A 27,417-nucleotide genomic window follows, 5' to 3' on the forward strand; every position below is an offset into this window, starting at 1 on the left:
CTTTGAGTGAAAAAATTGCCCCTCTGGACCTTTTTGTATCTCTCCCCTCTCACCTTAAATCTATGTCCCCTCGTTATAGACTCCCCTACCTTTGGGAAAAGATTTTGACTACCTTATCTATGCCCCTCATTATTTTATAGACTTCTATAAGATCACCCCTTAACCTCCTACTCTCCAGGGAAAAAAGTCCCAGTCTATCCAACCTCTCCCTATAAGTCAAACCATCAAGTCCCGGTAGCATCCTAGTAAATCTTTTCTGCACTCTTTCTAGTTTAATAATATCCTTTCTGTAATAGGGTGACCAGAACTGTACACAGTATTCCAAGTGTGGCCTTACTAATGTCCTGTACAACTTCAACAAAACATCTCAACTCCTGTATTCAATGTTCTGACTAATGAAACCAAGCATGATAGAGTCATGTGGGGGGAGGGGGGGGGGGCCGGAGGGGGTTTGCTTCTCAATATATTTATGCGGTAGTTAGCAAGAAGATGGCCCAGCAATTTTTCATAATAATAGATGTTGTTAATGTTAAAGTTCTCAACGTGTATTTTGTCTTCTGAAATAATCACAAAAGATTCATTAGGTACATTCTTTAATTGCTTGATGATGCACCACAATGTATCTATAAATTATTTCTGATAGTGAAACTCTCCAATCATTCAGCTGGTTAAGGTAGTGACTAGAAAGCTATGCAAATCAGAAAGGTTCCAGGTCTGTGCTGAGTTAGACTATCTCAGCCAGAGTGGCTGCAGGGGGACTATAATTGATCTCAGTGCCCCAGGTTAGAGAGGAGAAAAATCAGGTCAGATTACTGCAGTAACCAGTGACCCCTGCAGCAAGTTTGCATGTGGTCATTGAGGAAGGTTAGTATTGGACTCGGCTGAAATGCCCGTCATGGTAGGTCACAGGTCCACCATGATCTCATTGGATGGTGGAACAGGCTCGAGGGGCTAAATGCCACTGCCACTTGCTGCCAGTGTGTGTGGCCTGTGAGTTGTGGGTGGGTGGCTTGCAACAGTGGGAATGTGTGAGGGTGAGAGGAAGCATCTGATTGGTAGAGTTGAGTACTGATGGAAAGAGTTTGTTGGTATGTGGGTCATGGGGGTGTAGTGCGTGGAGCAGTGGATGCGGCTAGTGTGCAGTTGGTAGGAGATGCCACTTGACAGTTGACCTCACTCACCTTGACCATTCGTGTCAAAGCATTGAACTTCTTCCTGCATTGCATCCATGTTCATGTGCTGTGCACCTGGCATTGACTTCGTCCCTCGCTGTCTCCCACTGCCTTTTGGGCATGTCCGGAGGGCCTCTTGCCCACCCCCCCCCCCCCCCGTGGATATAGGATGCCCCTCCTTCTGTCCACCTCTTGCACCAAGGCCTCTAGTGCATCATCAGGGAACCTTGGTGCACGCACTCTCGCAGGCTTGGTACAAGCTCAGATCGGCAGATTGGTGAGGTCTGGCATGCAGATTGGAGGATGTGGGATTTAGTAGAGCGCAATCTTTATTCAATGTTTTAACATAACTCATCAGTGTGTAAACATAGGGATGGGACCTGCATCTGTGTTTTATGTGTGATGTCTGATCTCTGTTCAGGCTCCGTGCAGACAGCAGACTGTTACTTGTAGCAAATAACAGGTATCAGCTATCTTTAAGAGATTGGGGCTGCCTCCTGCTGGTGGAAAGTGCAAATTGCATTGAATTGAAGTGCCAGGCCTGGATTTCAATGCAGCTTGATAGTGAGTACTGAGGCCAGACAAAGTTCTCGTCCTGTCTGCGCAGGGACCATTGGGCGCGGGTAAATAACGGATCATGCTACCTATGCCCCATAATAGGCCCTATCGAATTTTCCCCCCAGCATGTTTAAGAACCTGCAATTGGGGAAGCTTTTCAATTTTTAATGTGACTTAACTTATGCCATAAAAATGCATCAAAAGAAACAGAAAATGCAGGGCAGGTCTCAGTGAGGATAATTTTTTTTCCCCCAAGTGCTCAAAAAATTGTAATTAAAAGACCAGAAAAATGACTGTTTCTTGCTGCGCCTGAAATTCTGGATGCAATGTTGAGTACTCCTGAACTAGCACAATTGGAGGATACGTGCATTTGAGAGTCAGGAACGTGGCCAGATTTGAGAGAGGAGATTCGTTTGGACGAAGGGTTTGATGGACAGACATAAACTTGCACGTGAAACTCCAGGCCTACGTGCCTATTTGGTGATCAATCCCGGCTCGTCATTGGGATTTGTTTCCTTTCACTCTCCATTGGTCTTTGCTAAAACACTTCATACTGACCATGGTAAACCTCTTGAATTTCAGAAGGATGCCTAACTGATAAGGCAAGACCAACGAGATTATACTTCTTATATCGGTCGTATTTTATTGTCTGTGGTGTTTTGCTGATTTATTCATTGAAATTATACAAAATAGTAACATCTCAAAAATATACAAGATGTTCCACAATTAAAGTACAATATTATTTGTACATGCTTACTGTATTTTATCTGAATCCAGTTTATTAATCAATTGAATATTTGATCTCTTGTTTAAGGACGGTCAAATATTTGGTTACTATAATTTACTGGTTTAGATCACTTTTGTTTAGAATTAAATCCACTATGAATGATTGTGACCAACTGCATGATTAGATTATATAGGAAACTTTACACCCTTTTTCCCCTTCCTATTTCAATGCTGCCTCCCTCCAGGCGGTACAGACTACATTGTTTACTTTGCTACAGCCACAGTCAATGTCACTTAATAAGGTCTGACAAAAGCCACTGTTTTTCTTCGTCAAATTTTTCTCCTATCCTGAAGCAGCTAACTCATTCTGGAGGCAGTTACATGGATGAAGACTAATCTCCATTACTTTGCCCAAGTGTCCATTCCTCATCTGTGAATCTAGACAATAAACATCATCAGACTATCACAGTGGGGGCCATGACAAGCATATACATATGCTTACCTGCAGAAGGGAGCATTCGGGATGGGAACTCTTCCCTAGTCCACGGTTGCTGAGTATCAATTGTAGCACCTCTGCTGCTGATCCAATTAAGGCCAGCTAACTCGACACAGACCAGGGATCAAAACGGGAACCCCCTCTTCTCCCGCCCTCCCCTGATCGGGATGGTTCGGTTCAACAATGGGCAAGTCAATCATGGAGAAACCAAGAAAGACTCTTTTTAGGACAGGATATGATTCATTGACGATTTTGCTTCTCCTCCTATTTTGCGATGTACCATTACCACAAGGTACTTCGGATGGTGACCCACTCAAGAACACAGTGGATAACTTTTTCAAATACCAATTAAGGTTAAGGCTTGAATCTGACCCCCGCCAACTATCACCAAAGCTATGAGGCTAGTTCAGGATCTCAGATGACTATTAAAGAAATAATTTATTTTTGCAATGGTTTCATCTTATGATCTACTGTGCAAAACAATCATGCCCAAATTAGAGGACTATAGCTGTCTGCAGAACTCAACAGACAACAATCGAGTCTGCTTCATCACTGCATTTTAGTCAATCACATTCAGGAATCCAGATCAGCAATATAATAATTCTACATCGTCCACCCTTGGGTTTCGGTTACAGAACAGGTAGATTGTGTGTTGTCCCCACCAGAGGCAAGGTGCATTGATTGTCTATCAGAAAGCTGTGAGGTATCCTGTAACACTAAGGCAGAAGGAGCATTGGAATCAGTGTAGAAAGCCCGCTCAGAGAGCTGATCATCAGTTTGTTGTTGCTGCGCTGTTGAAACAACCATTGGAAGACTCTGTATAATCACTCCTGAAGTGCTGATGCCAATGCTGGATACCAAAAGACTGTTCGATTCTTGGGATTGTGAGGGGAATCCTGTAGCTGAAGAATTATGAGATGGAATCTGTAATACTGAGCAGGTAACACTGGATGGACCCCCTGCTGGAACAATAGAATAGGTTTGTTTAGGTCCCTGCATCTGAGGAGATGGGGAAGAGAAGATGGGGGATGCTGAGGATGAGGAGGAGGTTGCAGCAGTCTGGTTAGCGTCACTAACTACAGTCACCTCCCTGCTCTCCTCTTGAATGAGGGCATTGAGGCCATCCAGGTCTGAGCAGTTGATTGTAGAACCAGTAATGAATGACTGGCTGTTTGAAGATCCCCGGTTAGCAACTGCTGTGGTTTGCATTAGAGCTTGATGGAGACTGTCAGTAGCACTTGAATCAATAGGGCTAAGCAAAGCTTCTTCCTGCTCTAAAGATGAGTTAGCTTCAGCTTCATTCTGGGATATGGTTTGTTGGGTTGGAGCAATCAAACTGACCTGATGTAACAGTTGCAACTGGTTGCTAGGGGTCACATCATCCCTATTCTGATGGTTTGAATCAGATACCACAGTATCTCTTATTGTATGATGCTCATTTACTGTCGCTTGAACAATGCTGTTGGTTGGATTCAGCTGGTGGCTAACTATAATCTTCACCTCTCCTTTGTTAAAGGAAGTAACTGATCCTGGTTGAAGATGATTAGACACAGAAGGAGCATTGGTTTGGTTCCCATGATGCATCTGCAGTTGTAGAACTGCTAGTGCACTGTTTTCATTGCTGTGGGACAAATCACGGTGCTGATTCTTATGGCTGCGTAGTGAATCTTCTCTGACAAAACTGGCTTCACACATATCACATCTGAAAGGCTTTTTAGCATCCAGTTTGACCACTAACCTTGAACTACCTTGCTTTTGCCCATCAACATCTTTGTTCCCTGCACTAAGCTTATCTTTACCTATGTGATGTTTCTTTAGGTGCATGAGAAGGTTGCTACGTTGCTTTGAATCAAAGGAGCAAAATTTGCACCTGAAAGGTCGATCTTCAGAATGAATTCTTTCATGTACCTTCAAAGATCCTTTACTGGAACAGGAGTAGCTGCACTGCAAGCATTTTATCGGCTTATCTGGTTGATGGGTCCTTGTGTGCTGCCGCAGCGTGGATTTGTTCCCACATTGGTAGTCGCACTGTGGGCACTTGAAAGTGTTCTCCATGCTATGCTTTACACGGATGTGAGACCGGAGATTGCCCTTCATAGCGCATCGGTAATCACAAAAGTTGCATTGGTAGGGTTTCTCACCAGAGTGGATGCGCATATGTCTCTTCAGGTCTGAGTTGATTTTAAATTTGGCATCACACAACTGACAATGGAAAGGAGCATCACCTGAACAGGAGAGCAAAATTGTATAAACAAGATTAAAATTGGTACATTGTACTATTAGAGTTAACTGTAAATTGAGTAATAGTTCTAAAGACCTCCAGATTTGTTGCTTTCAAGTGCAATACTCAGCACTGGTAGATTAAATAATTTCATTTTATTTCATTTATACAGGGTAAATGGCAGTCTCTGAGAGATGTTTTGATTTGATTTATTTTGCCCATTTTCCCAATTTCACATTCTACTCATAGAGCTCATTGATAAAGAAAGGATTTATGTCTCTCAATACATCAATTTTTATCATTTTATCAATAGACTTCTTTGCATGTGTACATCATTAGATTGGATATGACCAATGCAATTGATTATTCTGGACCAACAACATATTTCAAAACCAAGGAATGTGCTTTTTCCCCTTTTTCTGTTTCAGTGCATGTTGTTGTATTGGTCTCTCAAATGTTAACAGACATCAAATTGTGTGCTGTGCATGCAGAGTCCAAATACCCTTAGCAGGAAATCAGAAAAGGCCTCTCTGCAAGAGTCAGTGGATGATGAACATTACATCTTAAGCCTTGAAAATGTGGTTGATTCAACTGGGAATAGAACAGACAGGGATGTCAGTGTGTGTACTCTTCTCCATAAAGGGCACAAAAAGGTGGGATATATCAGTACATAAACAAGGAAGCAGCACAAGCAGATAAAGGTCAAAGATGTGAAATATGAGAGTACAGAGCAGCAAGAACAGGAGAGGCCAGCTAAGAACAACACAATTTTAATGCAAATGAATAGATCAGTAGATTGATACTTTTAGAATTAACAGATAACAATCTTGTGGAACAATAGTTACAAAAAGCTCAATTTTCTGGCTTTTAAAAACAAATTTACATGTGAGCAAACATAATCTTATGTTTGTGCATCAACTTCTTTTATTGCACATATAAAGACCTTGTGCAGCAAATGTTGAGTGTATTCACATTTGTGTTCTTAAAAATGTGAACATACAAAAACACAGAATAGTTAGTTACTGGAGTGCTGGATGTTTTAAACAGTTTTTACTCATCACTGTTTTATACTAAATACATCATCACCGTTTTTCAGGCTATATTTTCCTTTCTAATTTTTTACTGTTACAGAAATTCTATGAATCTTTACATTAATATTCCTGCTAATCCTGAGAGAATGTTTTATGCACATATTAGAAACTGTTAATAATATTCACACATACTTAGTCAGTTAATGGATTCTATTATATTATGATTGTGATGCGTGACTAAAGTAACTGCCTTATTATAAGATATATGCAATATAATTTGCAAGTGTGCTTGAGATTTGGGAGCACAGGTCCTCATTATATCACAGTGGCAGCATTCACATTCCACAGCAGTTGATAAACTCCAGCTGTGGCTCTGCACATAAACAACAGCAGTGAGGCCCTTTCTAAAATATTTTACACTGCATTATTGACAACTGTAACCTATGTCCTGACATTTCACTCAAAAGTACCTTCAGCATGTGTTACTCCTGTGACATGGCAGTTGTTTGCACAAACATAGTCTGCTGTTTTGGCACCGCGTAATCTGATATCTACAGTACAATTATGTGCTTCCTGTGTGGCTTTTCAGAGTTGCCACCTTGTTGTCACAATGCAAGTGACATCCTAACTGAGTTCTTTATTTACCAGCACAATTAAAGCACTCCAATGCCTTACTGGGTAAATGCACCACCCAGTGTGATACTGAGTTATAAAGATCAGGAGGTCCAGATTCAAAACCAGGTCATTACCAAGATAGCAGATCTCAGCTGATTAGCAGTGAGGGTGCTCCAGCTAATTTCAGTTCCCCAGCCTGTGGAGGGCGATCAGCCACGGTGATCACTACTGAATGACCCCTGCTGGAAAGTGCGCATATGTGGATGCTGAGGACAGGATTGTGTTTGGCTGGGAGGCCCTCAACATCCAAATAGCCTGTCCATGTTCACACATGAAGGTTGGCCACTTGGGCAAGGTACCCCTGCAAAGGTCAGCATCTTCAGGGGAGGAGGGAAGGGAAGGGGAGGAAATTGGAGGAAAATAACTTACAATGCCAGGTAGTTATGCTAATTCTAAGCAGCTGCACCTATACTGTATTTGAAAATAGAGTACGCAATACCATCTTTGATCTGCTTGTAAAACGTGGAAAAATGTAAAAGGAAGACAAGAAAATAAGCGATTTTGATGGGAAAACTTTGACATCCCACCACTAGTAATTCAAACACAATGGTATCTGGTAATACTGATGGGTTTGGATGGGTACCCAAATGATCACTGTGACTGAATCATCATTAGGTGGCAAACCATGATATTCTGTGGGGCAGTATTAGTTCAAAAACCCGCTTTCTGAGCACAGTTCCGGTGAGGGGGATGGTTGAACAGCTGAGCAGCACTGATCAGGAAATTAAATACCTGATCAGCAAAAGATTCAATGTGCTGTTCAGTCTCCCCTCCTCTTCCATCAGTATTTTAAAAGTTCTAAACATTGTCATTGCAAGAACAATATGGATAAAAATGTCCATTTATTCATCCTGCAGCATTTTTTTTTAAAAACAGAAAAACCATATACCCAGGAGGGGGTACCTGGCACTGCAGGGCCATCACTCTCACCTCAACACTCTGCCACCCATATCATTCGAAGTAGGTGAAGCCCAGACACACACACTTTGGAGGGTATTAGTGAGTTTGACGAAACAACACATGGTGCGAGTCACTAATCATTGATGAAGAAAGGACAGAGGTGGTGAGTAAAGAACAGATGGGCCTTTGCTGTGTGGCGATAGAGCATAGTCGTAGGCCCTGTTAAGTTGCTTCTTGATTCTGACCTTACAAAGTCACCAGTGAAATGAAGGAACATGCATCACTGGCACTAGGTGACACAGGCTGGTCTGTGGAATTTAGATTTTACCATCCAATCAGGCAATGTTGGTTAGCAAGGGTTGTCTGAGCTGCAGGATGTCAATGAGCAGTACACAGTAACCGTGGCATCTGCAGAAGAGCTCTCTGGTACACGGACAGTTGCAACTTTTCTCAAGATGATATTAGGGGCATTGAGATTCACAGTCCAAGAAACTGTCTCAGCCTCCAATAGCAACAGGAGTAAGAAACACAGAAAGGGAAGTGTGGCTCTCGTTTGCCAGCTAGTGCAATTGACAAGAGAAGTACTCCAAAGAATGCAAGCCCCCACAGTCAGAACAGGATGGGCTATTCCTGGCATGCAGAAAGGTCTGCAGCATATAGAGGGAGAGGGGGCATTGAAATTGCAATGAGGTCCTCAGGACATCTCGCAGGAATCCTTCACATCTACGACTTTCAATAGGTCATTACTTGGAGTAGTGCATTAAAGAGAACACTATGCATTAGTTCACAAAACACAAGGGTGCATCACAACAAATATACTGCACAAATGCACTCTTACAGTAATATAAGCATATATTGAAAACTGAAGTTTTCAGCAGTACTTGTTAGTGTAAAAAACAAATTGTTTTGTACATGATAATGATCTGCTATTATATTTCTGCCTTTCAAATGTGCTTTGTTGTGGGTCCTTTCTTGTGGGGTATGGGGGCTCAGCAAAGGTGTAATCAGCCACTTTTGGAGTGGGTAGCACATATCTTCCAGGAACCATCCTTACATTTGGTTCCCCCCCCCCCCCCCCCCCCGTCATATCAAATAATTGTAGAACCCCTGATTCCCTTCAGAGGTGTGTGTCTATAAACAAGTCCTGGAAAACAAGCATCAGATTGAATAATATTTTGTTAATCGTTGCATACCATCTGAAATATTGAGGAAGCAACAATCCATTCTGTCGATAAAAGGTAGGATATTGCCTGCATTTCCACACATGGCATCTTGTACCTGGAGAATGCAACACAACTGGCCAAATTTGGGCTCCAACTGGTGTGGCCTGCCACTATTGAATTTGGTGCGTGACAGTAAAGGGCACCTGTTCCTTCAGTGATGTACTGGCAAACTACAAATTGTCTGATTTATCCTATTGATGACCAGAAGGTGACCAGATGCGGGTAGAAATGCAGAGTGATAGCTACTTTTACTTCCATTGACATTACCTTCTGGTTATTGCTTCAGGGCTGTAGGCCTACTTCAAGGAGCTAACACATGTCTGTCAAAGCTTACACATTCTTCCTTGGTCAGGTCCAGGTTGATGAAAAGTTGGAAGCACTCATGCTACATCATGTAGTAGTGGGGTTTTGTAAGTCTAGGTCCTTAAGCCTCTCAGATCATTATCTCCTCCTGTTACTGTCGCTCCTGCTCCTCTTAAGTTTCTCGCATTGACAGACTTATGTGACACCCATGTTGCAAAGTTCACTGAAAGACGACTCCTTTAAGCAAAAATCACCCTCTATGCTCACCACTGGTATTCTACCAGCACTTCTAATGAAACTCTACCAGTTTTCAATGTGGGAAATTAAAATGATATGGAAACGAAGTGAATTCTGAGTGAATTTGCAAGTTTCACATTAATTGCTGCTTAACATGCAAAAAAAAGGAATGATGCTAGGTTTGTTTGCAATGTGCATTATAGAACTATTTACTCATAGGAGCAAGCTCAGAACATGGGCAAAAGTTAACACCCACTCAATTAATGGCAAATCACACAATTTCAATTCCCTAAATGCTCAGAGTGTGTGCATTATGTCTGATGTACAAGGCAAATTTAACCCACAGGAAGTTCCCATACTTTTCCATTCTTTCATTTCTTTCACCTCCTGGAGGCACTGACACCTTGCTGTAATGAGCACTATCTAGCCTACAGGAGTATAAAAAGTGCCGGGTGAAATTAAAAATGAAATTAGGAAAGCAAAGAGAGAGCATGAAAAAATATTGGCAAGTAAAATCAAGGAAAACCCAAAGATGTTTTATAAATACATTACGAGCAAGAGGATAACTAAGGAAAGAGTAGGGCCGACTAGACACCAAAAAAGTAACCTATGCGTGGAGACGGAAGATGTTGGTATGGTTCTTAATGAATACTTTGCGTCAGACTTCACAAAAGAGAGGGATGATGCAGACATTGTAATTAAGGAGGAGGGGTGTGAAATATTGGATGGGATAAACTTAGTGAGAGAGGAAGTATTAAGGGGATTAGCATCTTTGAAAGTAGATGAATCGCCAGGGCTGGATGAAATGTATCCCAGGCTGTTAAAAGAAGCAAGGGAGGAAATAGCGGAGGCTCTGACCATCATTTTTCAATCCTCACTGGGTACAGGCGTGGTGCCGGAGGATTGGAGGACTGCTAATGTTGTATCATTATTTAAAAAGGGAGCAAGGGATAGACCGAGTAATTACAGGCCAGTCAGTCTAACCTCGGTGGTGGGCAAATTACTGGAATCAGTTATGAGGGACAGGATAAACCATCACTTAGAAAGGCATGGAGTAATTAAGGACAGTCAGCATGGATTTTTTAAGGGAAGGTCGTGTCTGAATAACTTGATTGAATTTTTTGAGGAGGTAACAAAGATCCCACATAGCAAACAGGTCAAAAAAGTACAAGCCCATGGGATCCAAGGGAGAGAGCCAAGTTGGATCCAAAATTAGCTTAGTGGCAGGAAGCAAAGGGTGTTTTTGCAAGTGGAAGGCTGTTTCCAGTGGGGTTCCGCAGGGCTCAGTACTAGGTCCTTTGCTTTTTGTGATGTATGTTAATGATTTGGACTTAAATGTAGGGGGCATGATTAAGAAGTTTGCAGATGATACAAAAATTGGCCCTGTGGTTGATAGTGAGGAGGAAAGCTGTAAACTGCAGGAAGACTGGTCAGGTGGGCAGAAAAGTGGCAAATGGAATTCAATCCAGAGAAGTGTGAGGTAAAGCATTTGGGGAAGGCAATCAAGGCAAGGGAGTACACAATAAACGGGAGGATATTGAGAGGTGTAGAGGAAGTGAGGGATCTTGGAGTATATGTCCACAGATCCCTGAAGGTAGCAGAACAGGTAGATAAGGTGGTTAAGAAGGCATATGGAATACTTTCCTTTATTAGCCGAGGCACAGAATATAAGAGCAGGGAGGTTATGCTGGAACTGTATAAAATACTGGTTAGGCCACAGCTTGAGTACTGGTCACCACATTACAGGAAGGATGTAATTGCACTAGAGAGGGTACAGGGGAGATTTACGAGGATGTTGCCAGGACTGGAGAATTTTAGCTATGAGGAAAGATTGGATAGGCTGGAGTTGTTTTCTTTAGAACAGAGGAGGCTGAGGGATGATTTAATTGAGGTGTATAAAATTATGAGGGGCCTATTATGAGAGGTCAATAACCAGGGGGCATAGATTTAAAGTGATTGGGAGAAGGATTAGAGGAGATCTGAGGAAATAAATTTTCACCCAGAGGGTGATGGGGGTCTGGAACTCACTGCCTGAAAGGGTTGTAGAGACAGAAACCCTCAACTCATTTAAAAAATACCTGGATGTGCACCTGAAGTGTCGTGACCTACAAGGCTACGGACCAAGTGCTGGAAAGTGGAATTAGGCTGGGTGGCTCATTTTCGGCCTGCACGGACACGATGGGCCGAATGGCCTCCTTCTGTGCCGTAAATTTTCTATGATTCTACATGCAGGATACCCTCACCCAAGCGGCTATTAATTCATGTGTGAGCTTTGACTTTGGGGCATCACAGCCAAGCCTGATTCCGCCCTCGTCTAACAAACATGTGCACTTCCTGCAGTTGTCACTAGATAGAAATCAGGAACTGGAACCCTGACTGACTTTCCTCCTACACTAGCCCAAAAGTCCTGAAGCCAATTGTACCCCTTTCACTGCTTCGGATGCGATCAATTTATTCAGTACAGGCTAGGGATTAAATCTGGGATCGCTCTCGAGTCTCTCCTGAAATCAAACACTCACTGGAAAAATTTGCTAAGCCCCAAGGAGTCACATCATACTGGTTTTGCTGAAGTTTTTATATGACACAGGATTTGTAACTCGCACCTTGATGAAATTGCCATTATTCATATCTGTGTATCTGTATGACAATTTTGAGACTGTTCTTCATACGTCACACTTCAAAGTGTCAAAACTATATAAAAAGAAAGGTGGTAATTGCACATTTAATTTAAAAAAACTGAAAGCAGAAATTTCGAAGCACCTTCCAACATATAAATTTCCCTCATCAAACAAACAAACTCTGATTGACCTTATGCTGTGTTTACTTAAAGCATTTAGACTTTACAGCCTTAAAGGGATAGACCTACTTAAAACATAGCTCTATCTCAACAACAGAATAATATATTGTCATTACATGGTATAATGCTCCTATCATTATATCAGTTTATCATCTGATTTAGGGGGAGAAATGGCATAGATGATCCACTGATATTTACAAAAGTATGCAACAACAACTTGCATTTATATAGCGCCTTTAACGTAGTAAAACGACCCAAGGCGCTTCACAGGAGCGTTATCAAGCTAAATTTGACACCGAGCCACATGAAGAGCTATTAGGACAGGTGACTAAAAGCTTTAAGATTTTAATCACTCCACTATTGGCAGTCATGCCTTCAGCTGCCTGGGCCCGAAGCTCAGGAATTCCCTCCCTAAACCTCTCCACCTCTCTCTCCTCCTTTAAGACACTCCTTAAAACCTACCTCTTTGACCAAGCTTTTGGTCACCTGTCCTAATATCTCCTTATGTGGCTCGGTGTCAAATTTTGTTTGATAATGCTCCTGTGAAGCACCTTGGGACATTTTACTGACATAAATGCAAGTTGTTGTGGTCAAAGCGGTAGGTTTTAAGGAACGTCTTAAAGGAGGAGAGAAAGGTGGAGGGGTGGAGAGGTTTAGGGAGGGAATTGCAGAACTTCGGACCTAGACAGCAGAAGGCACAACCTCCAATGGTGGGGCGATGGAAATCAGGGATGTGCAAGAGGCCAGAATTGGAGGAGCGTAGTGATCTCAGAGGGCTGAAGGTTACAGAGATAGGGAGGGGCGAGGCCATGGAGGGATTTGAACACAAGGATGAGATTTTAAGTTTGAGGCATTGCCGGACCAGGAGCCAATGTAGGTTAGCGAGCACAGGGGTGATGGGTGAATGGGTTTTTGGTGCGAGCTAGAATATGGGCAGCGGAGTTTTGGATGAGCTGAAATTTATGGAGGGTGGAAGATGGGAGGCCAACCAGCAGAGCATTAGAATAATGTGACAGGTTCAGTGGTCGTGTCACTGCATAAAGGTAGGTAGAAGTAGGACTAGCTTTGCATACATGTATCGATTATGTTCCTGTACCAATTAAAAGCTAAGACAGGTTCAATCTTAAAATGACTGACCAACAACAGTTGATCTGATTATCAAAGATGCTCATGCTTGACCAACCTTATTGAATTCTTTGAAGAAGTAATAGAAAGAGTAGATAATGATAATGCAGTAGATGTAATATATTTGGATTTTCAAAAGGCCTTCGATAAGGTACCACACTAAGGTCAGAGCACATGGAGTCAGGGGACAGGTAGCAGAATGGATAGCAAGTTGGCTACAAAAGAGAAAAAGAGAGAGTAGGGGTTAAGAGTAGCTTCACATGCTGGCAAAAGGTGTGAAGTGGTGTTCCACAAGGATTGGTGCTGGGACCACTGTTGTTCACAATTTACATTAACGATTTGGGTTCAGGAGTCGGAAGCACAATTTCAAAATTGGGGCGTATAGTTAATACAAAGGAAGAATGCGTCAAAATGCAAGAGGACATTAATGCGTCAAAATGCAAGAGGACATTAATAAACTTGCAGAATGGACGTGTAATTGGCAAATGAATTTCAATATAGATAAATGTGAGGTGGTGCATTTTGGTAGGAAGAATAAGGAGGCCACATACTGCTTGGAGTCTAAATGGGATAGAGGAGCAAAGGGATCTAGAGGTACAGATACACAAATCACTAAAAGTAGCGACGCAGGTTAATAAGGTCATAAAAAAGGCAAATCAAGCACTAGGGTTCATTTCTAGAGGGACAGAATTGAAAAGCAGAGTAGTTATGTTAAACTTGTATAGAACCTTGGTTAGACCACACTTGGAGTAATGTGCACAGTTCTGGTCTCCATATTATAGAAAGGATATAGAGGCATTGGAGAGGATGCAAAAAAGATTCACAACGATGATACCAGAACTGAGAGAATATCCTTATCAGGAAAGGCTGGGGCTCTTTTCTCTAGAAAACAGAAGGCTTAGGGGTGACCTGATAGAGGTCTTTAAGATAATGATAGGGTAGATGTAGAGAAAATATTTCCACATCTTGGGGAGTCCAAAACTAGAGGTCATCAGTATAAAATAGTTGCCAATAAATCCAATAGGTAATTCAGGAGAAACGTCTTTACCCAAAGAGTGGTAAGAATGTGGAACGCGCTACCACCAGGAGTAGCTGAGGCAAATAGCATAGATGCATTTAAGGGGAAGCTAGATAAGCACAGAGAGAAAGGAATAGAAGGGTATCTTAATAGGGTTACATGAAATAGGGAGGGAGAAGGCTCGTGTGGAGCATAAACGCCGGCATAGACCAGTCGGGCCAAATGGCCTGTTTCTGTGCTGTAGTTTCGATGTAACTCTTTGTTCTTGTCATTCAGTCCGATCCTAAGTGAGTCAAGATGCCCTCATTTCAGCGGTGTGATCACCACCATTCTGTGCATCATTCAATTTGGAACAGTGTTTGTTAATGAGACAATTAAATAATTAAGATAGTGCAGACCAAATATGTATTTTATGGCTGCATTAAATTCAGTGTGAACTGTACGCAAATGAAAGACAAAGTAGGATTTTAAGCCCCCTGGCAAGGATAGTGAAGGAGACTAAACCATGAGGCTTTTTTTTTGGCAAGTAGAGTTCTTGCCCCTTGGGGTTTAAACTGGTTCTGTATCATGTTAAATTCTTTTTTGAATTTAATGTGATAGAGAACCAGTTTATACCCCTAAGGAGCAAGAGCTCTACTTGCCAAAAAAAAGTCATGAACGACAAAAGAGGAAAGGAACAACATAAAAAGCACACAAAAATGCAAAAACTGGACAGATCCTGGTGAATGGGAGAGATACAAAGAACAGCAAAGGGTGACAAAACAGATAGTAAGAACTACAAAAAGGGAGTATGAAAAGAAACTTGCAAGAGATATCAAAATCAACACCAAAAATTTTTACAATTACAATAGGAGAAAGAAGGTGGTCAAGAGCAATGTGGGCCCCTTAAAAACTGATAATGGTGATACTGTAAATGAAAATAAGGAAATGGCAGACATGTTAAATAATTATTTTGCATCAGTATTTACAATAGAGGAAGAGGACAGCATGCCCGACACCCCAAGGAAACTAATTTTGAATCAGGTACGGGGACTCACCATAATTAACATAAGCAAATTAACAGTAAGGAAGAAAATAATGGCACTAAAGAGTGACAAATCCCAGGGATTTAAAGGAAGTAGTTGAGAACATTGCAGATGCCCAAACTATAATCTTCCAAAGTTCTCTCGATTCAGAAGCCGTTCCTTTAGATTGGAAAATTGCACATGTCACTCCGCTATTTAAGAAAGGTGAGAGAGGGAAACCAGGGAATTATAGACTAACGTCTGTTGTCGGGAAATTACTAGAGTCTGTAATTAAGGATAGAGTGACTGAACACCTTGAAAATTTTCCACTGATCAGAAAGAGCAAGCATGGACTTGTAAAGGGTAGGCCATGCCTGATGAACCTGATTGAATTTTTTGAAGAGGTGACTAAAGTAGTGGACAGGGGAATGTCTATGAATGTTGTTTATATGGACTTCCAGAAGGCATTCAATAAAGTCCCTCATAACAGAATGTTAGCTAAAGTTGAAGCTCATGGAATTGAGGGCAAATTATTGGCATGGTTGGGAAATTGGCTGAGTGGCAAGCAACAGAGAGTAGAGATAATGGGCAGGTACTCAAATTGGCAGGATGTGACTAGTGGTGTCCCACAGGGATCTGTGTTGGGGCTCAACAATTCATGTTATTTATTAACGACTTAGATGATGGAATAGAGAGCCACATATCCAAGTTTGCCGTGACACAAAGATAGGCACCATTGTAAGCAGTAGATGGAAGCATAAAATTACAGAGATATTAATAGATTAAGTGAATGGGCAAAATTGTGGTAAATGGATTTCAATGTAGGCAAGAGTGAAGTCATCCACTTCGGACCTAAAAAAGATAGATCAGAGTACTTTTTAAATGGTGAAAAGCTTGCAACAGTGGAGGTCCAAAAAGACTTAGGGGTCCATGTACATAGATCATTTAAATGTCATGGACAGGTACAGAAAATAATCAAAAAGGCTAATGGAATGCTGGCCTTTATATCTAGAGGATTGGAATACAAGGGGATAGAAGTTATGCTACAGCTGTACAAAGCCCTAGTTAGACACTCCTGGAGTACTGTGTTCAGTTCTGGGTACCGCACCTTAGGAAGGATATATTGGCCTTGGAGGGAGTGCAGCGTAGATATACTAGAATGATACCTGGACTCCAAGCGTTACATTACAAGGAGAGATTACACAAACTAGGGTTGTAGTCCCTGGAATTTAGAAGATTAAAGAGAGATTTGATCGAAGTTTTCACGATATTAAGGGGAACTGAGGGAAGATAGAGAGAAACTATTTCCGTTGGTTGGGGAGTCTAGGACTCGGGGATATAGCCTAAAAATTAGAGCCAGGACTTTCAGGAGACTTGTGCTGTTATGTACGTATTTTGCTCTTTAGAATCAGTGTGAAAGAGAGACTTGCATTTATATAGCGCCTTTCACGACTTCAGGATGTCCCAAAGCACTTTACAGCCAATGAAGTACTTTTGAAGTGTAATTACTGTTGTAATGTAGGAAATATAGTGTAAATAAAGCTAATAACCTAATTTGGAGCCTGAAATGAAGTCAAGAGTGACGTGTTGATACTTCCATCTTCTGAAATAATCTGTGGGAGTGAAGTAAGGGTGCAGAAGGCACTGGTGACCAAGGACTACTGTGAATCCTAAGGGTATGAGATCTGTATAGGTGGCAAAAATCCAAGAGGTTGCAGCTTATGGATTGTCGGGGACATGAGGCCTGTTTACAGGCAGTGCAGAGAGACTACCGAAAAGAGAATGGCTCAATGAAATACTATAAATTAGCATCACAGTTGAATTAAAACCACTGTTACTGAGCTGTTCATATTCTGATTTGATTTGAAATTACAGTTATAGGGAGATATAATTTTTAAAAAATTGTCCCCAAGATCAAACCCATGGGACATCAACTAGTGAAACCAAAATACAAAACAAACTTAGGGAATTAAACATACCAGTTTCAATATTGGATATAATTACAATAACCATATTTAGATACAATGGTAGTAGAAGTGAGTTTCAAATCTGTGTAGATATACCACTCCTGACAGCAATGTGCTGAAGATGGTAATTAATGCTGCATCCACAGCACTGCATTTTAGGCAACCTACTGACATTTTTCTTTCATGTCTGGAGAGGGTTACATTGTCAGTAAGCAAAACTGTAGAAAGCAAGAAAGCAGTCTTATGAAAATGAAGGGAAAGAAATAATTTGAGAAAGAAAGCAAGGAGCACTATTGAAAGGAGAAAGATTAGCAACGAGGTGCAGGGAGAGGAATTGTACTCATCCTGTTACTCAAAAAGCGCCAAATATATGCATTGTTATTGTTTCCAAAGCTGTTGCCAGTGATCTCTCTCAGGGACGCTGGTTCTGGCCATTTTCTGCTCTGTGTAGTGGGTGGTTCCAGCACTCTTAGCTCTTTGATTGACTGCACCAAAATGTCACAGGAATCCTAATGACATCATAGGATCCCCATTTACATAGAATTATGAGGATCCTGACTGTTTCTGATGGGAGCACTGGCCACCTAAATCAAGGCCCACTCGGGGTATTCAGGATAAACCCTGGGAATGGATAAGGAACTGGTTGAAGCATAGGAAATAATGAGTACATGTTAAAGGAATTATATCAAGAGTGGGGGGAAGTAATGAGTGGGGTGCCTCAGGGCTCAGTACATAAGAAATAAGAGCAGGAGTAGGCCATACGGCCCCTTGAGCCTGCTCTGCCACTCAATAAGATCATGGCTCATCTTCGACCTCAACTCCACATCCCTGCCCGATCCCCATATCCCTTGATTCCCCTAGAATCCAAAAATCTATCTTTCTCAGCCTTGAATACACTCAATGACTCAGCATCCACAGCCCTTTGAGGTAGAGAATTTCAAAGACTCACAGCCCTCTGAGTGAAGAAATTCCTCCTCATCTCAGTCTTAAATGGCCGACCCCTTATCCTGAGACTATGCCTCCTAGTTCTAGACTCTCCAGCCAGGGGAAACAACCTCTCAGCATCTACCCTATCAAGCCACCTCAGAATCTTATATGTTTCAATGAGGTCATCTCTCATTCTTCTAAACTCCAGAGAATATAAGCCCATTTTACTCAATCTCTCATCATAGGACAACCCTCTCATCCCAGGAATCAATCTAGTACAGCAACCACTGCTGTTTCTAATTTATACAAACCACTTTGATTCAGAAACTCAATGCAAAATGGTTAGATTTACAGAAGATACCAAACTAGGACGGACAGTGGAATCAGAAGAGTCAGCTCAGCAATTACCGAATGAGTTGGACAAGATATACAAGTGAACACAACAATGGCGGATGAAATTTAATGCAGACAAATGTAAAGTGCAACACCTAAGTAGGAAAAATTGATGACGCACAATACTCCATGAATAGTTTTGAAATAGTTAACAATGAAGCTAAACGAAATCTAGGAGTCTTGGTAAACCCGATGCTAAACATGATCAACCAATGCAGGGCAGCAATCAACAAAGTCAAAGGATGACAAACAATACGGCCAAAATGGTAGAATACAAGTCAGATGAGGTAAAGATCAAACTTTATAGTGCTCTAGTCAGACTGCAACCAGTTCTGGTTGCAAAGGAACGCTAGAGGCAATGCAAAGAACAGGCTAATCTCTACTGTTCAGAAAAAAGACTGGAGAAACTCGGGCTTTTCAGCCTGGAAAGGAGGCTTTTCAGAGGTGATCAACAGAGGTTTATAGTGTTACAGGTATAGAAAAAGTTAGATACTCAAGATGGCCTCAGCCCAGTCAATTTCTCCGAACGTTGATGCAATAGGGATTCAAATTAAGAGGTGCCAGGTATCGGGGAGCGGCAGCAGTGAATTAAATCTAAATGTAGTTAAGTAACAACATGAAATAGATCTTTATCTATTTCTATTTTAATAACTTTTGCTGAATGTGGCCCATGCCAAGTGCCAGGATATTGCATAAGGCTCACCATATAAAATGAGCTTGACACCCCTGCTCTAAACCATCTGGAGGAGTCCCATTTGAACTTTTTGATGAATCAGATTGAGAGAGTTGCTTCGGATGTCACTTTTTTGTCCCATCTGCATCCAAGTGAGACCAATAAAAATAACCCAGCTGGATTGTTAGGGCATCTTTTTCCCTTGAGATATGGTGCATTTCCTAATAACCAGACAGGAAATAAAACTCAGTGCATGTATTTGCTGAATACTGTGGAGTGTGATAAGGTTCAAAGTGCATGTTTGAATCACTGTGCTACTAGATTCCCGTAACAACCTGCTTTACTATTTCTTCACTCAATTCATAACAATCTCTTTATGCATGCCATTTCAACAATGCCCTGAGCAAGCAGACTTACCAGTGTGAGAACGGAGATGAATAATGAGCTGGCTAGAGCTGTGGCTGGCGTAAGGGCATATCTGACATTTAAATGGACGCTCGTCAGTGTGGATCCTGAGGTGCTTCTTCAGGCTGCTGCTGTCTGCTGCTGCATAGTTACAGTGCTGACACTTGTGTGGCTTCTCTCCAGTGTGTGAGCGAGTGTGCATCTTCAGCTTATCCAGACGACTGAATCTCTTGTTGCAAATGTCACATTTAAAGGGTTTTTCACCTACAAAACAGCACAGTTTAAACAAAAACATCCTGGACAAAAATACGGGTCTGTCCAGATGGAATGCAATGGTCTTTTCTCAGCTTATGTTCCTGTACAAATGTGTGCTACTTGAATTGCAGTGAAGTAATTTCATTTGTGGTGGGGTAAACACATTCAATTAGAATCAAGTCTGAAGTGATGGTATTCATGACTGCTAATTAACTACTCAGACTTAGGGCATAGCCTGGGACAACTTACAATGGGAGCTTGAGGTTTTAAAGGGGTGGGATATTCCTCAAGACTATTTCACTTTGGCTGCAGCTGATTTCTGATTCACAGAAAGGACTCACTGACAGTCACTGTAAGTATTAGAAGATAAGCTGCACAAGTTCGAAGGAACAGTCCAGCAACTTTCTATGAAAATAGGAAATACACAAAATCAAGAGGAAAATGATCCTATGAGTGCATCATCCACCCTCTCCTCCCATGCACAGAATGGTTAAATGGCCACTCCATCAGGGCTGAGTAGAGCTGCTGCCAGTACAAACCAAATGTATTCAAATTCCCTCTTTACTGTGAATTCACATAGATATGATTCTATGATTCTATATAGACCAGGTATACAGCCACTTGAAGGGAGAGAACTTTCCTGAGCAGTGTGGTGGCAGCTGCATCATTTAATCTGGAAAATCAAGAATGCGCAACAATCATTGTAAAACCGCTACACTGATGGTAAGCTGTTCCCACTCATGGATGCTCAGCAGAAAGTGACGCAAGTAAGGCAATTTAAAAATTCTGTCCCCCCTTCTAAAAAAAACCTTCTCGTTAAAACCATGAATTTTGGCTCCACCGAAGTCACAGTTGGTAAAGCCAACAAGTTACTGGGTCACATAAACTCAAAGATCCTAGGTTCGATTCCTGGCTGGTGTTTAGTTAGTTGATTCTGTTTGATGTGGCAGAAAGGGTCCCTGAGCTTGGGAGATGACAATCAGCAAGGGTTCCTGATCGTGGCTGCTGTTCAGTGACACTTTATAAAAAGAACACATAGGTAGGTGTTGGGTACGGACAGAACGGGCTCAGGTGTGATGCCTCCAGCAGTTGAATAGCCTCCCAACAATCACTGTCCAAGCTCACCTATAAACAATGGTCAGAGAGGGCTGGCAGAGCTTCTGAGACTGTCTCCCAATGTGAGTCAACATCTGCAGGAGAGGACGGGGGAAGAGATCTAAAAACATTGCGTAAGTGTCTAGAAATCCAGGTATTGTAACTGACAAAGGAAAGTTTCTCATTTTTATTAGGGAAGGCAAATATTGATAGAGCCAACAGAGAACTTTGAAGCAGGTGCCACTTTTTCCTACGTCTACAGCCTCAAGTTAAAGATTTAAAATAAAACTGCAGGTTTTTTTTTAAACTTAACAGTTGGATTTGTGCCAGAAAATCAAAAATCACAAAACTTACTTAATTTTGAGAACATTTAGGCAGTAATACTACAACAAACTGGACTTACCTGTGTGAGTTCTTAAATGTCGATCTAAATCTTTATTTCCATGGGACGTTTTAAATGTACAACCTAGGGTCAAAAAGAAGAAAAGGTAAAGAAATTGTACTTTTGTAGGGCATACATCTTTTCTAAATGATATGAAATAATCCTCTGTGGCTCTCCCGATGATTCAGCGGCAAGTGCATTAGGTATTACTTGGTGTGGTACTGAGCTCTACAGACCAGAAATACCCTGTGTTTCAGTTGTGATCAGGCTGAGTCAGCTGATTTCAGCCCAGGGCAGTAGAGATGGCCTCAGTATCCACAGGCCGGGAAGTGGGAGGGGGGGGTGGTGGGGAGAATTTAAAAAAGGTTAGCTGATGTTCTCATTTTTGATCACTGTCCAGTGACCAGCACCTCCCCACCCCCCACCCCCAAAAGAGCACATGTGGACATCAATTGAGGACAGGATCAGAATTGGCTGTGATGTCCCCTACAGTGAAATCATAGAATCATAGCATGTATGGTACAGCACAAGAGGAGGCCATTCGGCCCATCGTGCCTGTGCCGGTTCTTTGAAAGAGCTATTCAATTATTCCCATTCACCTGCTCTTACCCCATAGCCCTGCAAATTTTTCCCCTTCAAGTATTTATCCAATTCCCTTTTGAAAGTTACTATTGCTTCCACCACCCTTTCAGGCAGTGCATTCCAAATCATAACAACTCGCTTTACAGTGTTACAGGGTTCCCACTGTAATATACTGTATGTTACACAACTCTCATTGTAACACACTAAACACTATACCGCTATCGCTGTAACAGGCTGTATGTTACAGAGCTCTCTGTAACATATTATATATTAGAGCTGTTACTATAACATATTGCAAGACCTTTCACTATCACAAACTCCAGTATTAAAGTATTAAAGACTGCTCATGATAACAAATTCCCAGTGTTACAGACTGCTAATTAAATGGTCAGATTAAATTTCCTTTTAAGAGCAAAGAGATGGATTAGATTTGACAGTCAGCAAGTGTATTTTTATACAATGAGGTTTGACTGTATATGCAATATTGGCACAATCTTTGACAAATGTACAATACGTGGTCTAATCAACAATGGCAGTTACTGAACTCTGTGGCTGTAATCAGGCTTGAGCCTCGTACCTGTAATTTATTACAGGAGGTTATTGAATAGTGTGCATACAAAAATTGAACAATTCACCAACCTTTTCAGGACCTAAAAAAAATAAAATTGTGGAGGTAGGAGGTATTTCTAGCAAGACTCTGTGCTTGGAAGTTTTACTACTTTAAAGGCGCTATATAAATGCAAGTTATTGTTTTCCTTTTGGGCAACCTTCCATATATGATCCAGAGACACCAGGACTAAAGGCAGGGAAAAGGCACACTGCACAGTAGTACAGTCTGAAGATTTTTGGGTTGTGCCTGCTTCCTCTGTTTTCTGAACATGACTTGAGCTGTATCAATTTTCAGCACTGGGGAGAGAAAGATTGCTTTAATCCAATCCAGGACTTCTGACAATACCATAAACAGAACAGTTTGAGACCTTCAGCAGGAGAATGAATTGGAGTCTTTAACTTCCTCTGCAGCAGCTGTTATACGGCACAAGGGTTATTATTAATGAATTATCTGGGTCTTTGCTAATGTATATAATAAAATCTAGATTCCATAGTTCTTCAGCAGATAAACAAAAGCAACAAAGAAAAAAACTGCACAGTTTATAGCCCAGAATTTCCGATAGGGTCGCTCCACTGGTTAAGTGTAGTGGAGTGAAGTGGACTCCACGTCTGCCAAAGTGAAGAGCCCCAGACTCTGTCCCAAATTATGGGGCAGGGTCATTTGCATACTTGGGCCAAGTGACTTGCACTTGTTTGAGCATATCAGTGGCACCCATCTCAAATTATTGGGAGGGAAACTCAGAGCGGTGCCAAGCCACTCCAAAGGCAGAAGAACAGCCTGGGAAGGTCTCATCAAAAAGTAATCTATTTTTGTCCACTCTTCCTGGAGCAAGCAGGCTTCTAGTTGAAGGTAATCTCTCCTTGATGCAGACTTGAGGCCTTAGAAAGACCCGCAGTAGAACTCACACATTCTCTCAGTTGGCAAAACATCCATTGAGGGCACATCTGGGCAAGTTCTGGAATTCTGCCCATTATTCTCCCTTCATGTGGGTGAGGTATGGGTGGAAGATTTGCCTTCTTTCCCCCAATCAACATTTCACTGGGTACTTTATATAGGGTGGAATTCTGGTGGAACCGGATTCAAGCCCATTTTCCAGCCCTCATCTGACAGTTCCACTGGAAAAGTGTTCAGGGCACCATTACAATTTCAGGATTATTTTTTGTTAATCCAATAAAGGTAAAATAATTTTGACTAAGTGGTACAGTTACCGTGAGTGTCAGAATAATAGGTCCGATGAAAAATTATGTTTACAATTTCACAATCCAATCTGAGCAATTCATGTAAAGGAGTTAGACAAACATCTGACTGGGCAGGATATTTTCCATCAGCTACTGTTGTACAGTTTCATTTTCTTGACCATCATGCTGGGTGTCTGTGTTGAACAAGCTGGAAAGCCACAGTGTGCTGTGGAGAGGTTTTTTAATCCTGCAGAGGTCAAAGGCCTCATAGCATACTGTAAACTCCCTGTCCCAATAGGGGCTGAACTGGGATAAAGGCTCTATTCTGCTCCCTCCTATCTGGCACCTCAAGCAGATGCACAACCTGTTCTAACAATAAGAAGAATCAAAGTTTGGGGCCCTATTGATACCTGGATTAACTTGCAAAGCTGGCTAAAATCAATGATATTTGATACTGTGCTTGTTTACTATGATATGCCTTTATATGTTTGCACATCAACCTCTAAATAAAAATCAACGGTTTAAAAAAATTCATAAATACAGAACTGTACATACAAAAATTAAATTTAAAAAGAAACATTCCATTTGCAACTCATTCAACTTGGAAATGTGTACAGATCAAGTATATTTGGGCAGAATTTTTTTCCATCAACTACCACTGTAAGGCTTCTATTTCTTAACTGTTATGTTGGGAGTCTTTGCTGAACAAGCTGGAAAGTCGCAATGTGCTGTGTAGAGACTTTTTAATTTGGCAGAGATCAAAGGTTTTAGTCACGTTGCCAGGCAAGAGTTTTCAGTTAACTCCCATAATTATACGTGTACAGAATGATCACAACTGGAATTCTACAAGATGAAAATCTAGCCCTGAGTACTACTAGAGCTCTTGAAGACGATGAATTATTTAAGGAGCCCTATACATACCTGGGTAGCAGCATGTTAGCTTCTTTTGTGATGTCAAATTTGATTTAGATTTTTTTGGAGTTAGTCTGGTGGGTCCCAGGGATAGATTGGAAACTTGACCCGCATTGCTGGTACTGGGTAGATAAGTCTGATAACCTTGTTCAAAACCAAACTCTGACAACCGGTTGGAAACTGTACAAAAAGAAATGATGTTAATATTAATTTGTTACACAAATAACTGTTCTGCATTTCTTTAAAACTTTTGTATGTAAAAAAAGACTTTTATTTTACAAGTTGTAAGAATGTTAATGCTCCCAGACCTTTAAGAAGTCACTAGCAGGTGCCCAAGAGCACAGCAGGCTGGTTTTCCCTCTGACTTTTCCTCTTTCCTTATTGAAAAGAGCTTTGCTTCCATAAAGAACCTCCTCCTGACAGCCCAACACAGATCAGAAATTTTGCGTGTGGAGTCACAGGTACGTGCACACATACTACTACTGTACAGGCCAGCAGATTTCCTCCTCTTACTTACTCACTCCACTCACATGCAAACATTCCAGCATGCTACCACACATTATTAGCTATGCAGGCGGTTTGAAGTGTCTTGCAGCCAGCAATCCAACATCAGTTCCTCTCCTGTTTCTTTGGGGAAAATCCCAAGAACCAGCTGTAGGTTCTCATGACATCCCAGGAGCCAGCATCTCACAGCACCCTGCATCACTCCCTCCTCCCACAGCAAGTATCAGCAGTGGTGTATCCACCTAGGCAAGATTTAGACAGTCAGTTTGAGGAGGGTTCATTGGGTGATATACAGAGCACAAATAAGCAGGAGCAAGTGGTGGTGGCAGCAGAGCAAGAGGAGGAATCTGAGGGCCAGACAGACAGCTCACGTCCTTCATTAGCTGCCGAGCACAGAAATGTGGACCTCACATGACTTGCACTTAATAAAAGGGTTTTATCTGAACACCAACTTTTCTTGCTGTCATTGAAGTATGACTGCAAAGTCTAACAGCAACTGTGAGGAGTCCATTATCTGCATCCATGAAGAACTTGCATTGGCACAGAGATGAGGGGCCAAAGGGCCTCCTTCTGTGCTGTAAATTCCATGATTTTAGATCAGGGATATCTGCACTCAGAATGAAGCAGTTTTCCACTTTTGCACCCAGTATCAATATCAACCACTTCTTATGTCTCTTAGAGCAAGCATTACGTTCAGAATTAATACAGAATACATGACTAGATTATTATATCTAATAGAACACAGATGAATTTCCTTGTCATATCTTGTGTATTAATTAAAATAAACTACAAATCTGTTTATTTACATATCCTTAGGACATCCTAAAGCACTTTATAACCAATGGGTTATTTCTGAAATCCAGTCACTATTATTATGTTGGCAAATGCAACAGCCAATTTGTGTACAGCAAGACTTCAAAATAGCAAATGAATGACTAATTAATTTTTGTGGTGTTAGTTGAGGGAGTGATGTTGGCCAGGACACAAGCAGAACTCCCTGCTTTTCTTCAAATAGTGCTATGGGATCTCTTACATTCATCTGAGCAGGTAAATAAGGCCTTTGGTAAGAACATAACATAAGAAATAGGAGCAGGACCCTGCTCTGCCATTCAATAAGATCATGGCTGATCTTTGACCTTAACTCCACTTTCCTGCTCGATCCCCATATTCCTTGATTCCCCTAGAGTCCAAAAATCGATCGATCTCTGCCTTGAAGATGCTCAACAACTGAGCATTCACAGCCCCCAAGGGTACAGAATTCCAAAGATTTACAACCCTGTGAGTGAAGAAATTTCTCCTCATCTCAGTCCTAAATGGCCAACCCCTTTATCCTGAGACTATGTCCCCTATTTCTAGATTCTCCAGCCAGGAGAAACAGCCTCTCAGCATCTACCCTGTCAAGTCCTCTCATAATCTTATATGTTTCAATGAGATCACCTCTCATTCTTCCAAACTCCAGACAGTATAGGCCCATTCTACTCAATCTCTTTTCATTTGACAACTCTCTCATCCCAGGAATGAATCTAGTGAACCTTTGTTGTACACCCTCTAAGGCAAGTATATCCTTCCTTAGGTAAGGAGACCAAAATGGTACACAGTACTCCAGGTATGGTCTCACCAAAGCCCTATACAATTGCAGCAAGCCTTCCTTACTCTTGTTCCTTACTATTGGTTTAATATCTGATCTGAACAAAAGCACCTCCATGCAATGCAGCACTTCCTCTCAAAGGCGAAAGAGCTACCAGCTGAGCCAAGCTTACACTTTCTAAATTATTAGCATAGAAAGAGTCAGAAAACATTAAAAAGATGAGACAAACTTACAGCAGATTAAAATGTAGTGACATAAGAGGCATGACTACGGCAAAGCAGCAAAAAAATGATTAGTTTTGTATCTGTTGTCATGGCTGTAACTGTGGGATTGCTTTAATTTTAAGTTACCTCTTTATTGTTGTCTGGTTGCTAAGGGAATATTTGTTGAAAGCAGGATTTCCTGCAGCACATAGATGAAAGGAAAACAGCTGTTGAAGTTGAAGTAGAAACATTTTTTC

At 41.5% G+C, this 27,417-nt stretch overlaps 1 protein-coding gene across 1 annotated transcript in view; it reads right to left on the reverse strand.

The window, feature by feature from the left end:
* Positions 1-2,353: 2,353 nt before the first annotated feature.
* Positions 2,354-27,417, reverse strand: part of zfp64 (zinc finger protein 64 homolog (mouse)) — a 48,326-nt gene continuing 23,262 nt past the window's right edge. Inside the window, exons 3-6 of the mRNA XM_068000602.1 lie at positions 24,875-25,045; positions 21,605-21,667; positions 19,864-20,115; positions 2,354-5,177 (exon numbers count right to left, since the gene is read on the reverse strand). Coding sequence (XP_067856703.1) covers positions 3,556-5,177; positions 19,864-20,115; positions 21,605-21,667; positions 24,875-25,045 — 2,108 coding nt within the window. The 3' untranslated portion in view covers positions 2,354-3,555. The remainder of the gene's footprint in view (positions 5,178-19,863; positions 20,116-21,604; positions 21,668-24,874; positions 25,046-27,417) is intronic.

This window comes from Heptranchias perlo, chromosome 19 (genome assembly GCF_035084215.1).
Source record: "Heptranchias perlo isolate sHepPer1 chromosome 19, sHepPer1.hap1, whole genome shotgun sequence".
NCBI lineage: Eukaryota > Metazoa > Chordata > Chondrichthyes > Hexanchiformes > Hexanchidae > Heptranchias > Heptranchias perlo.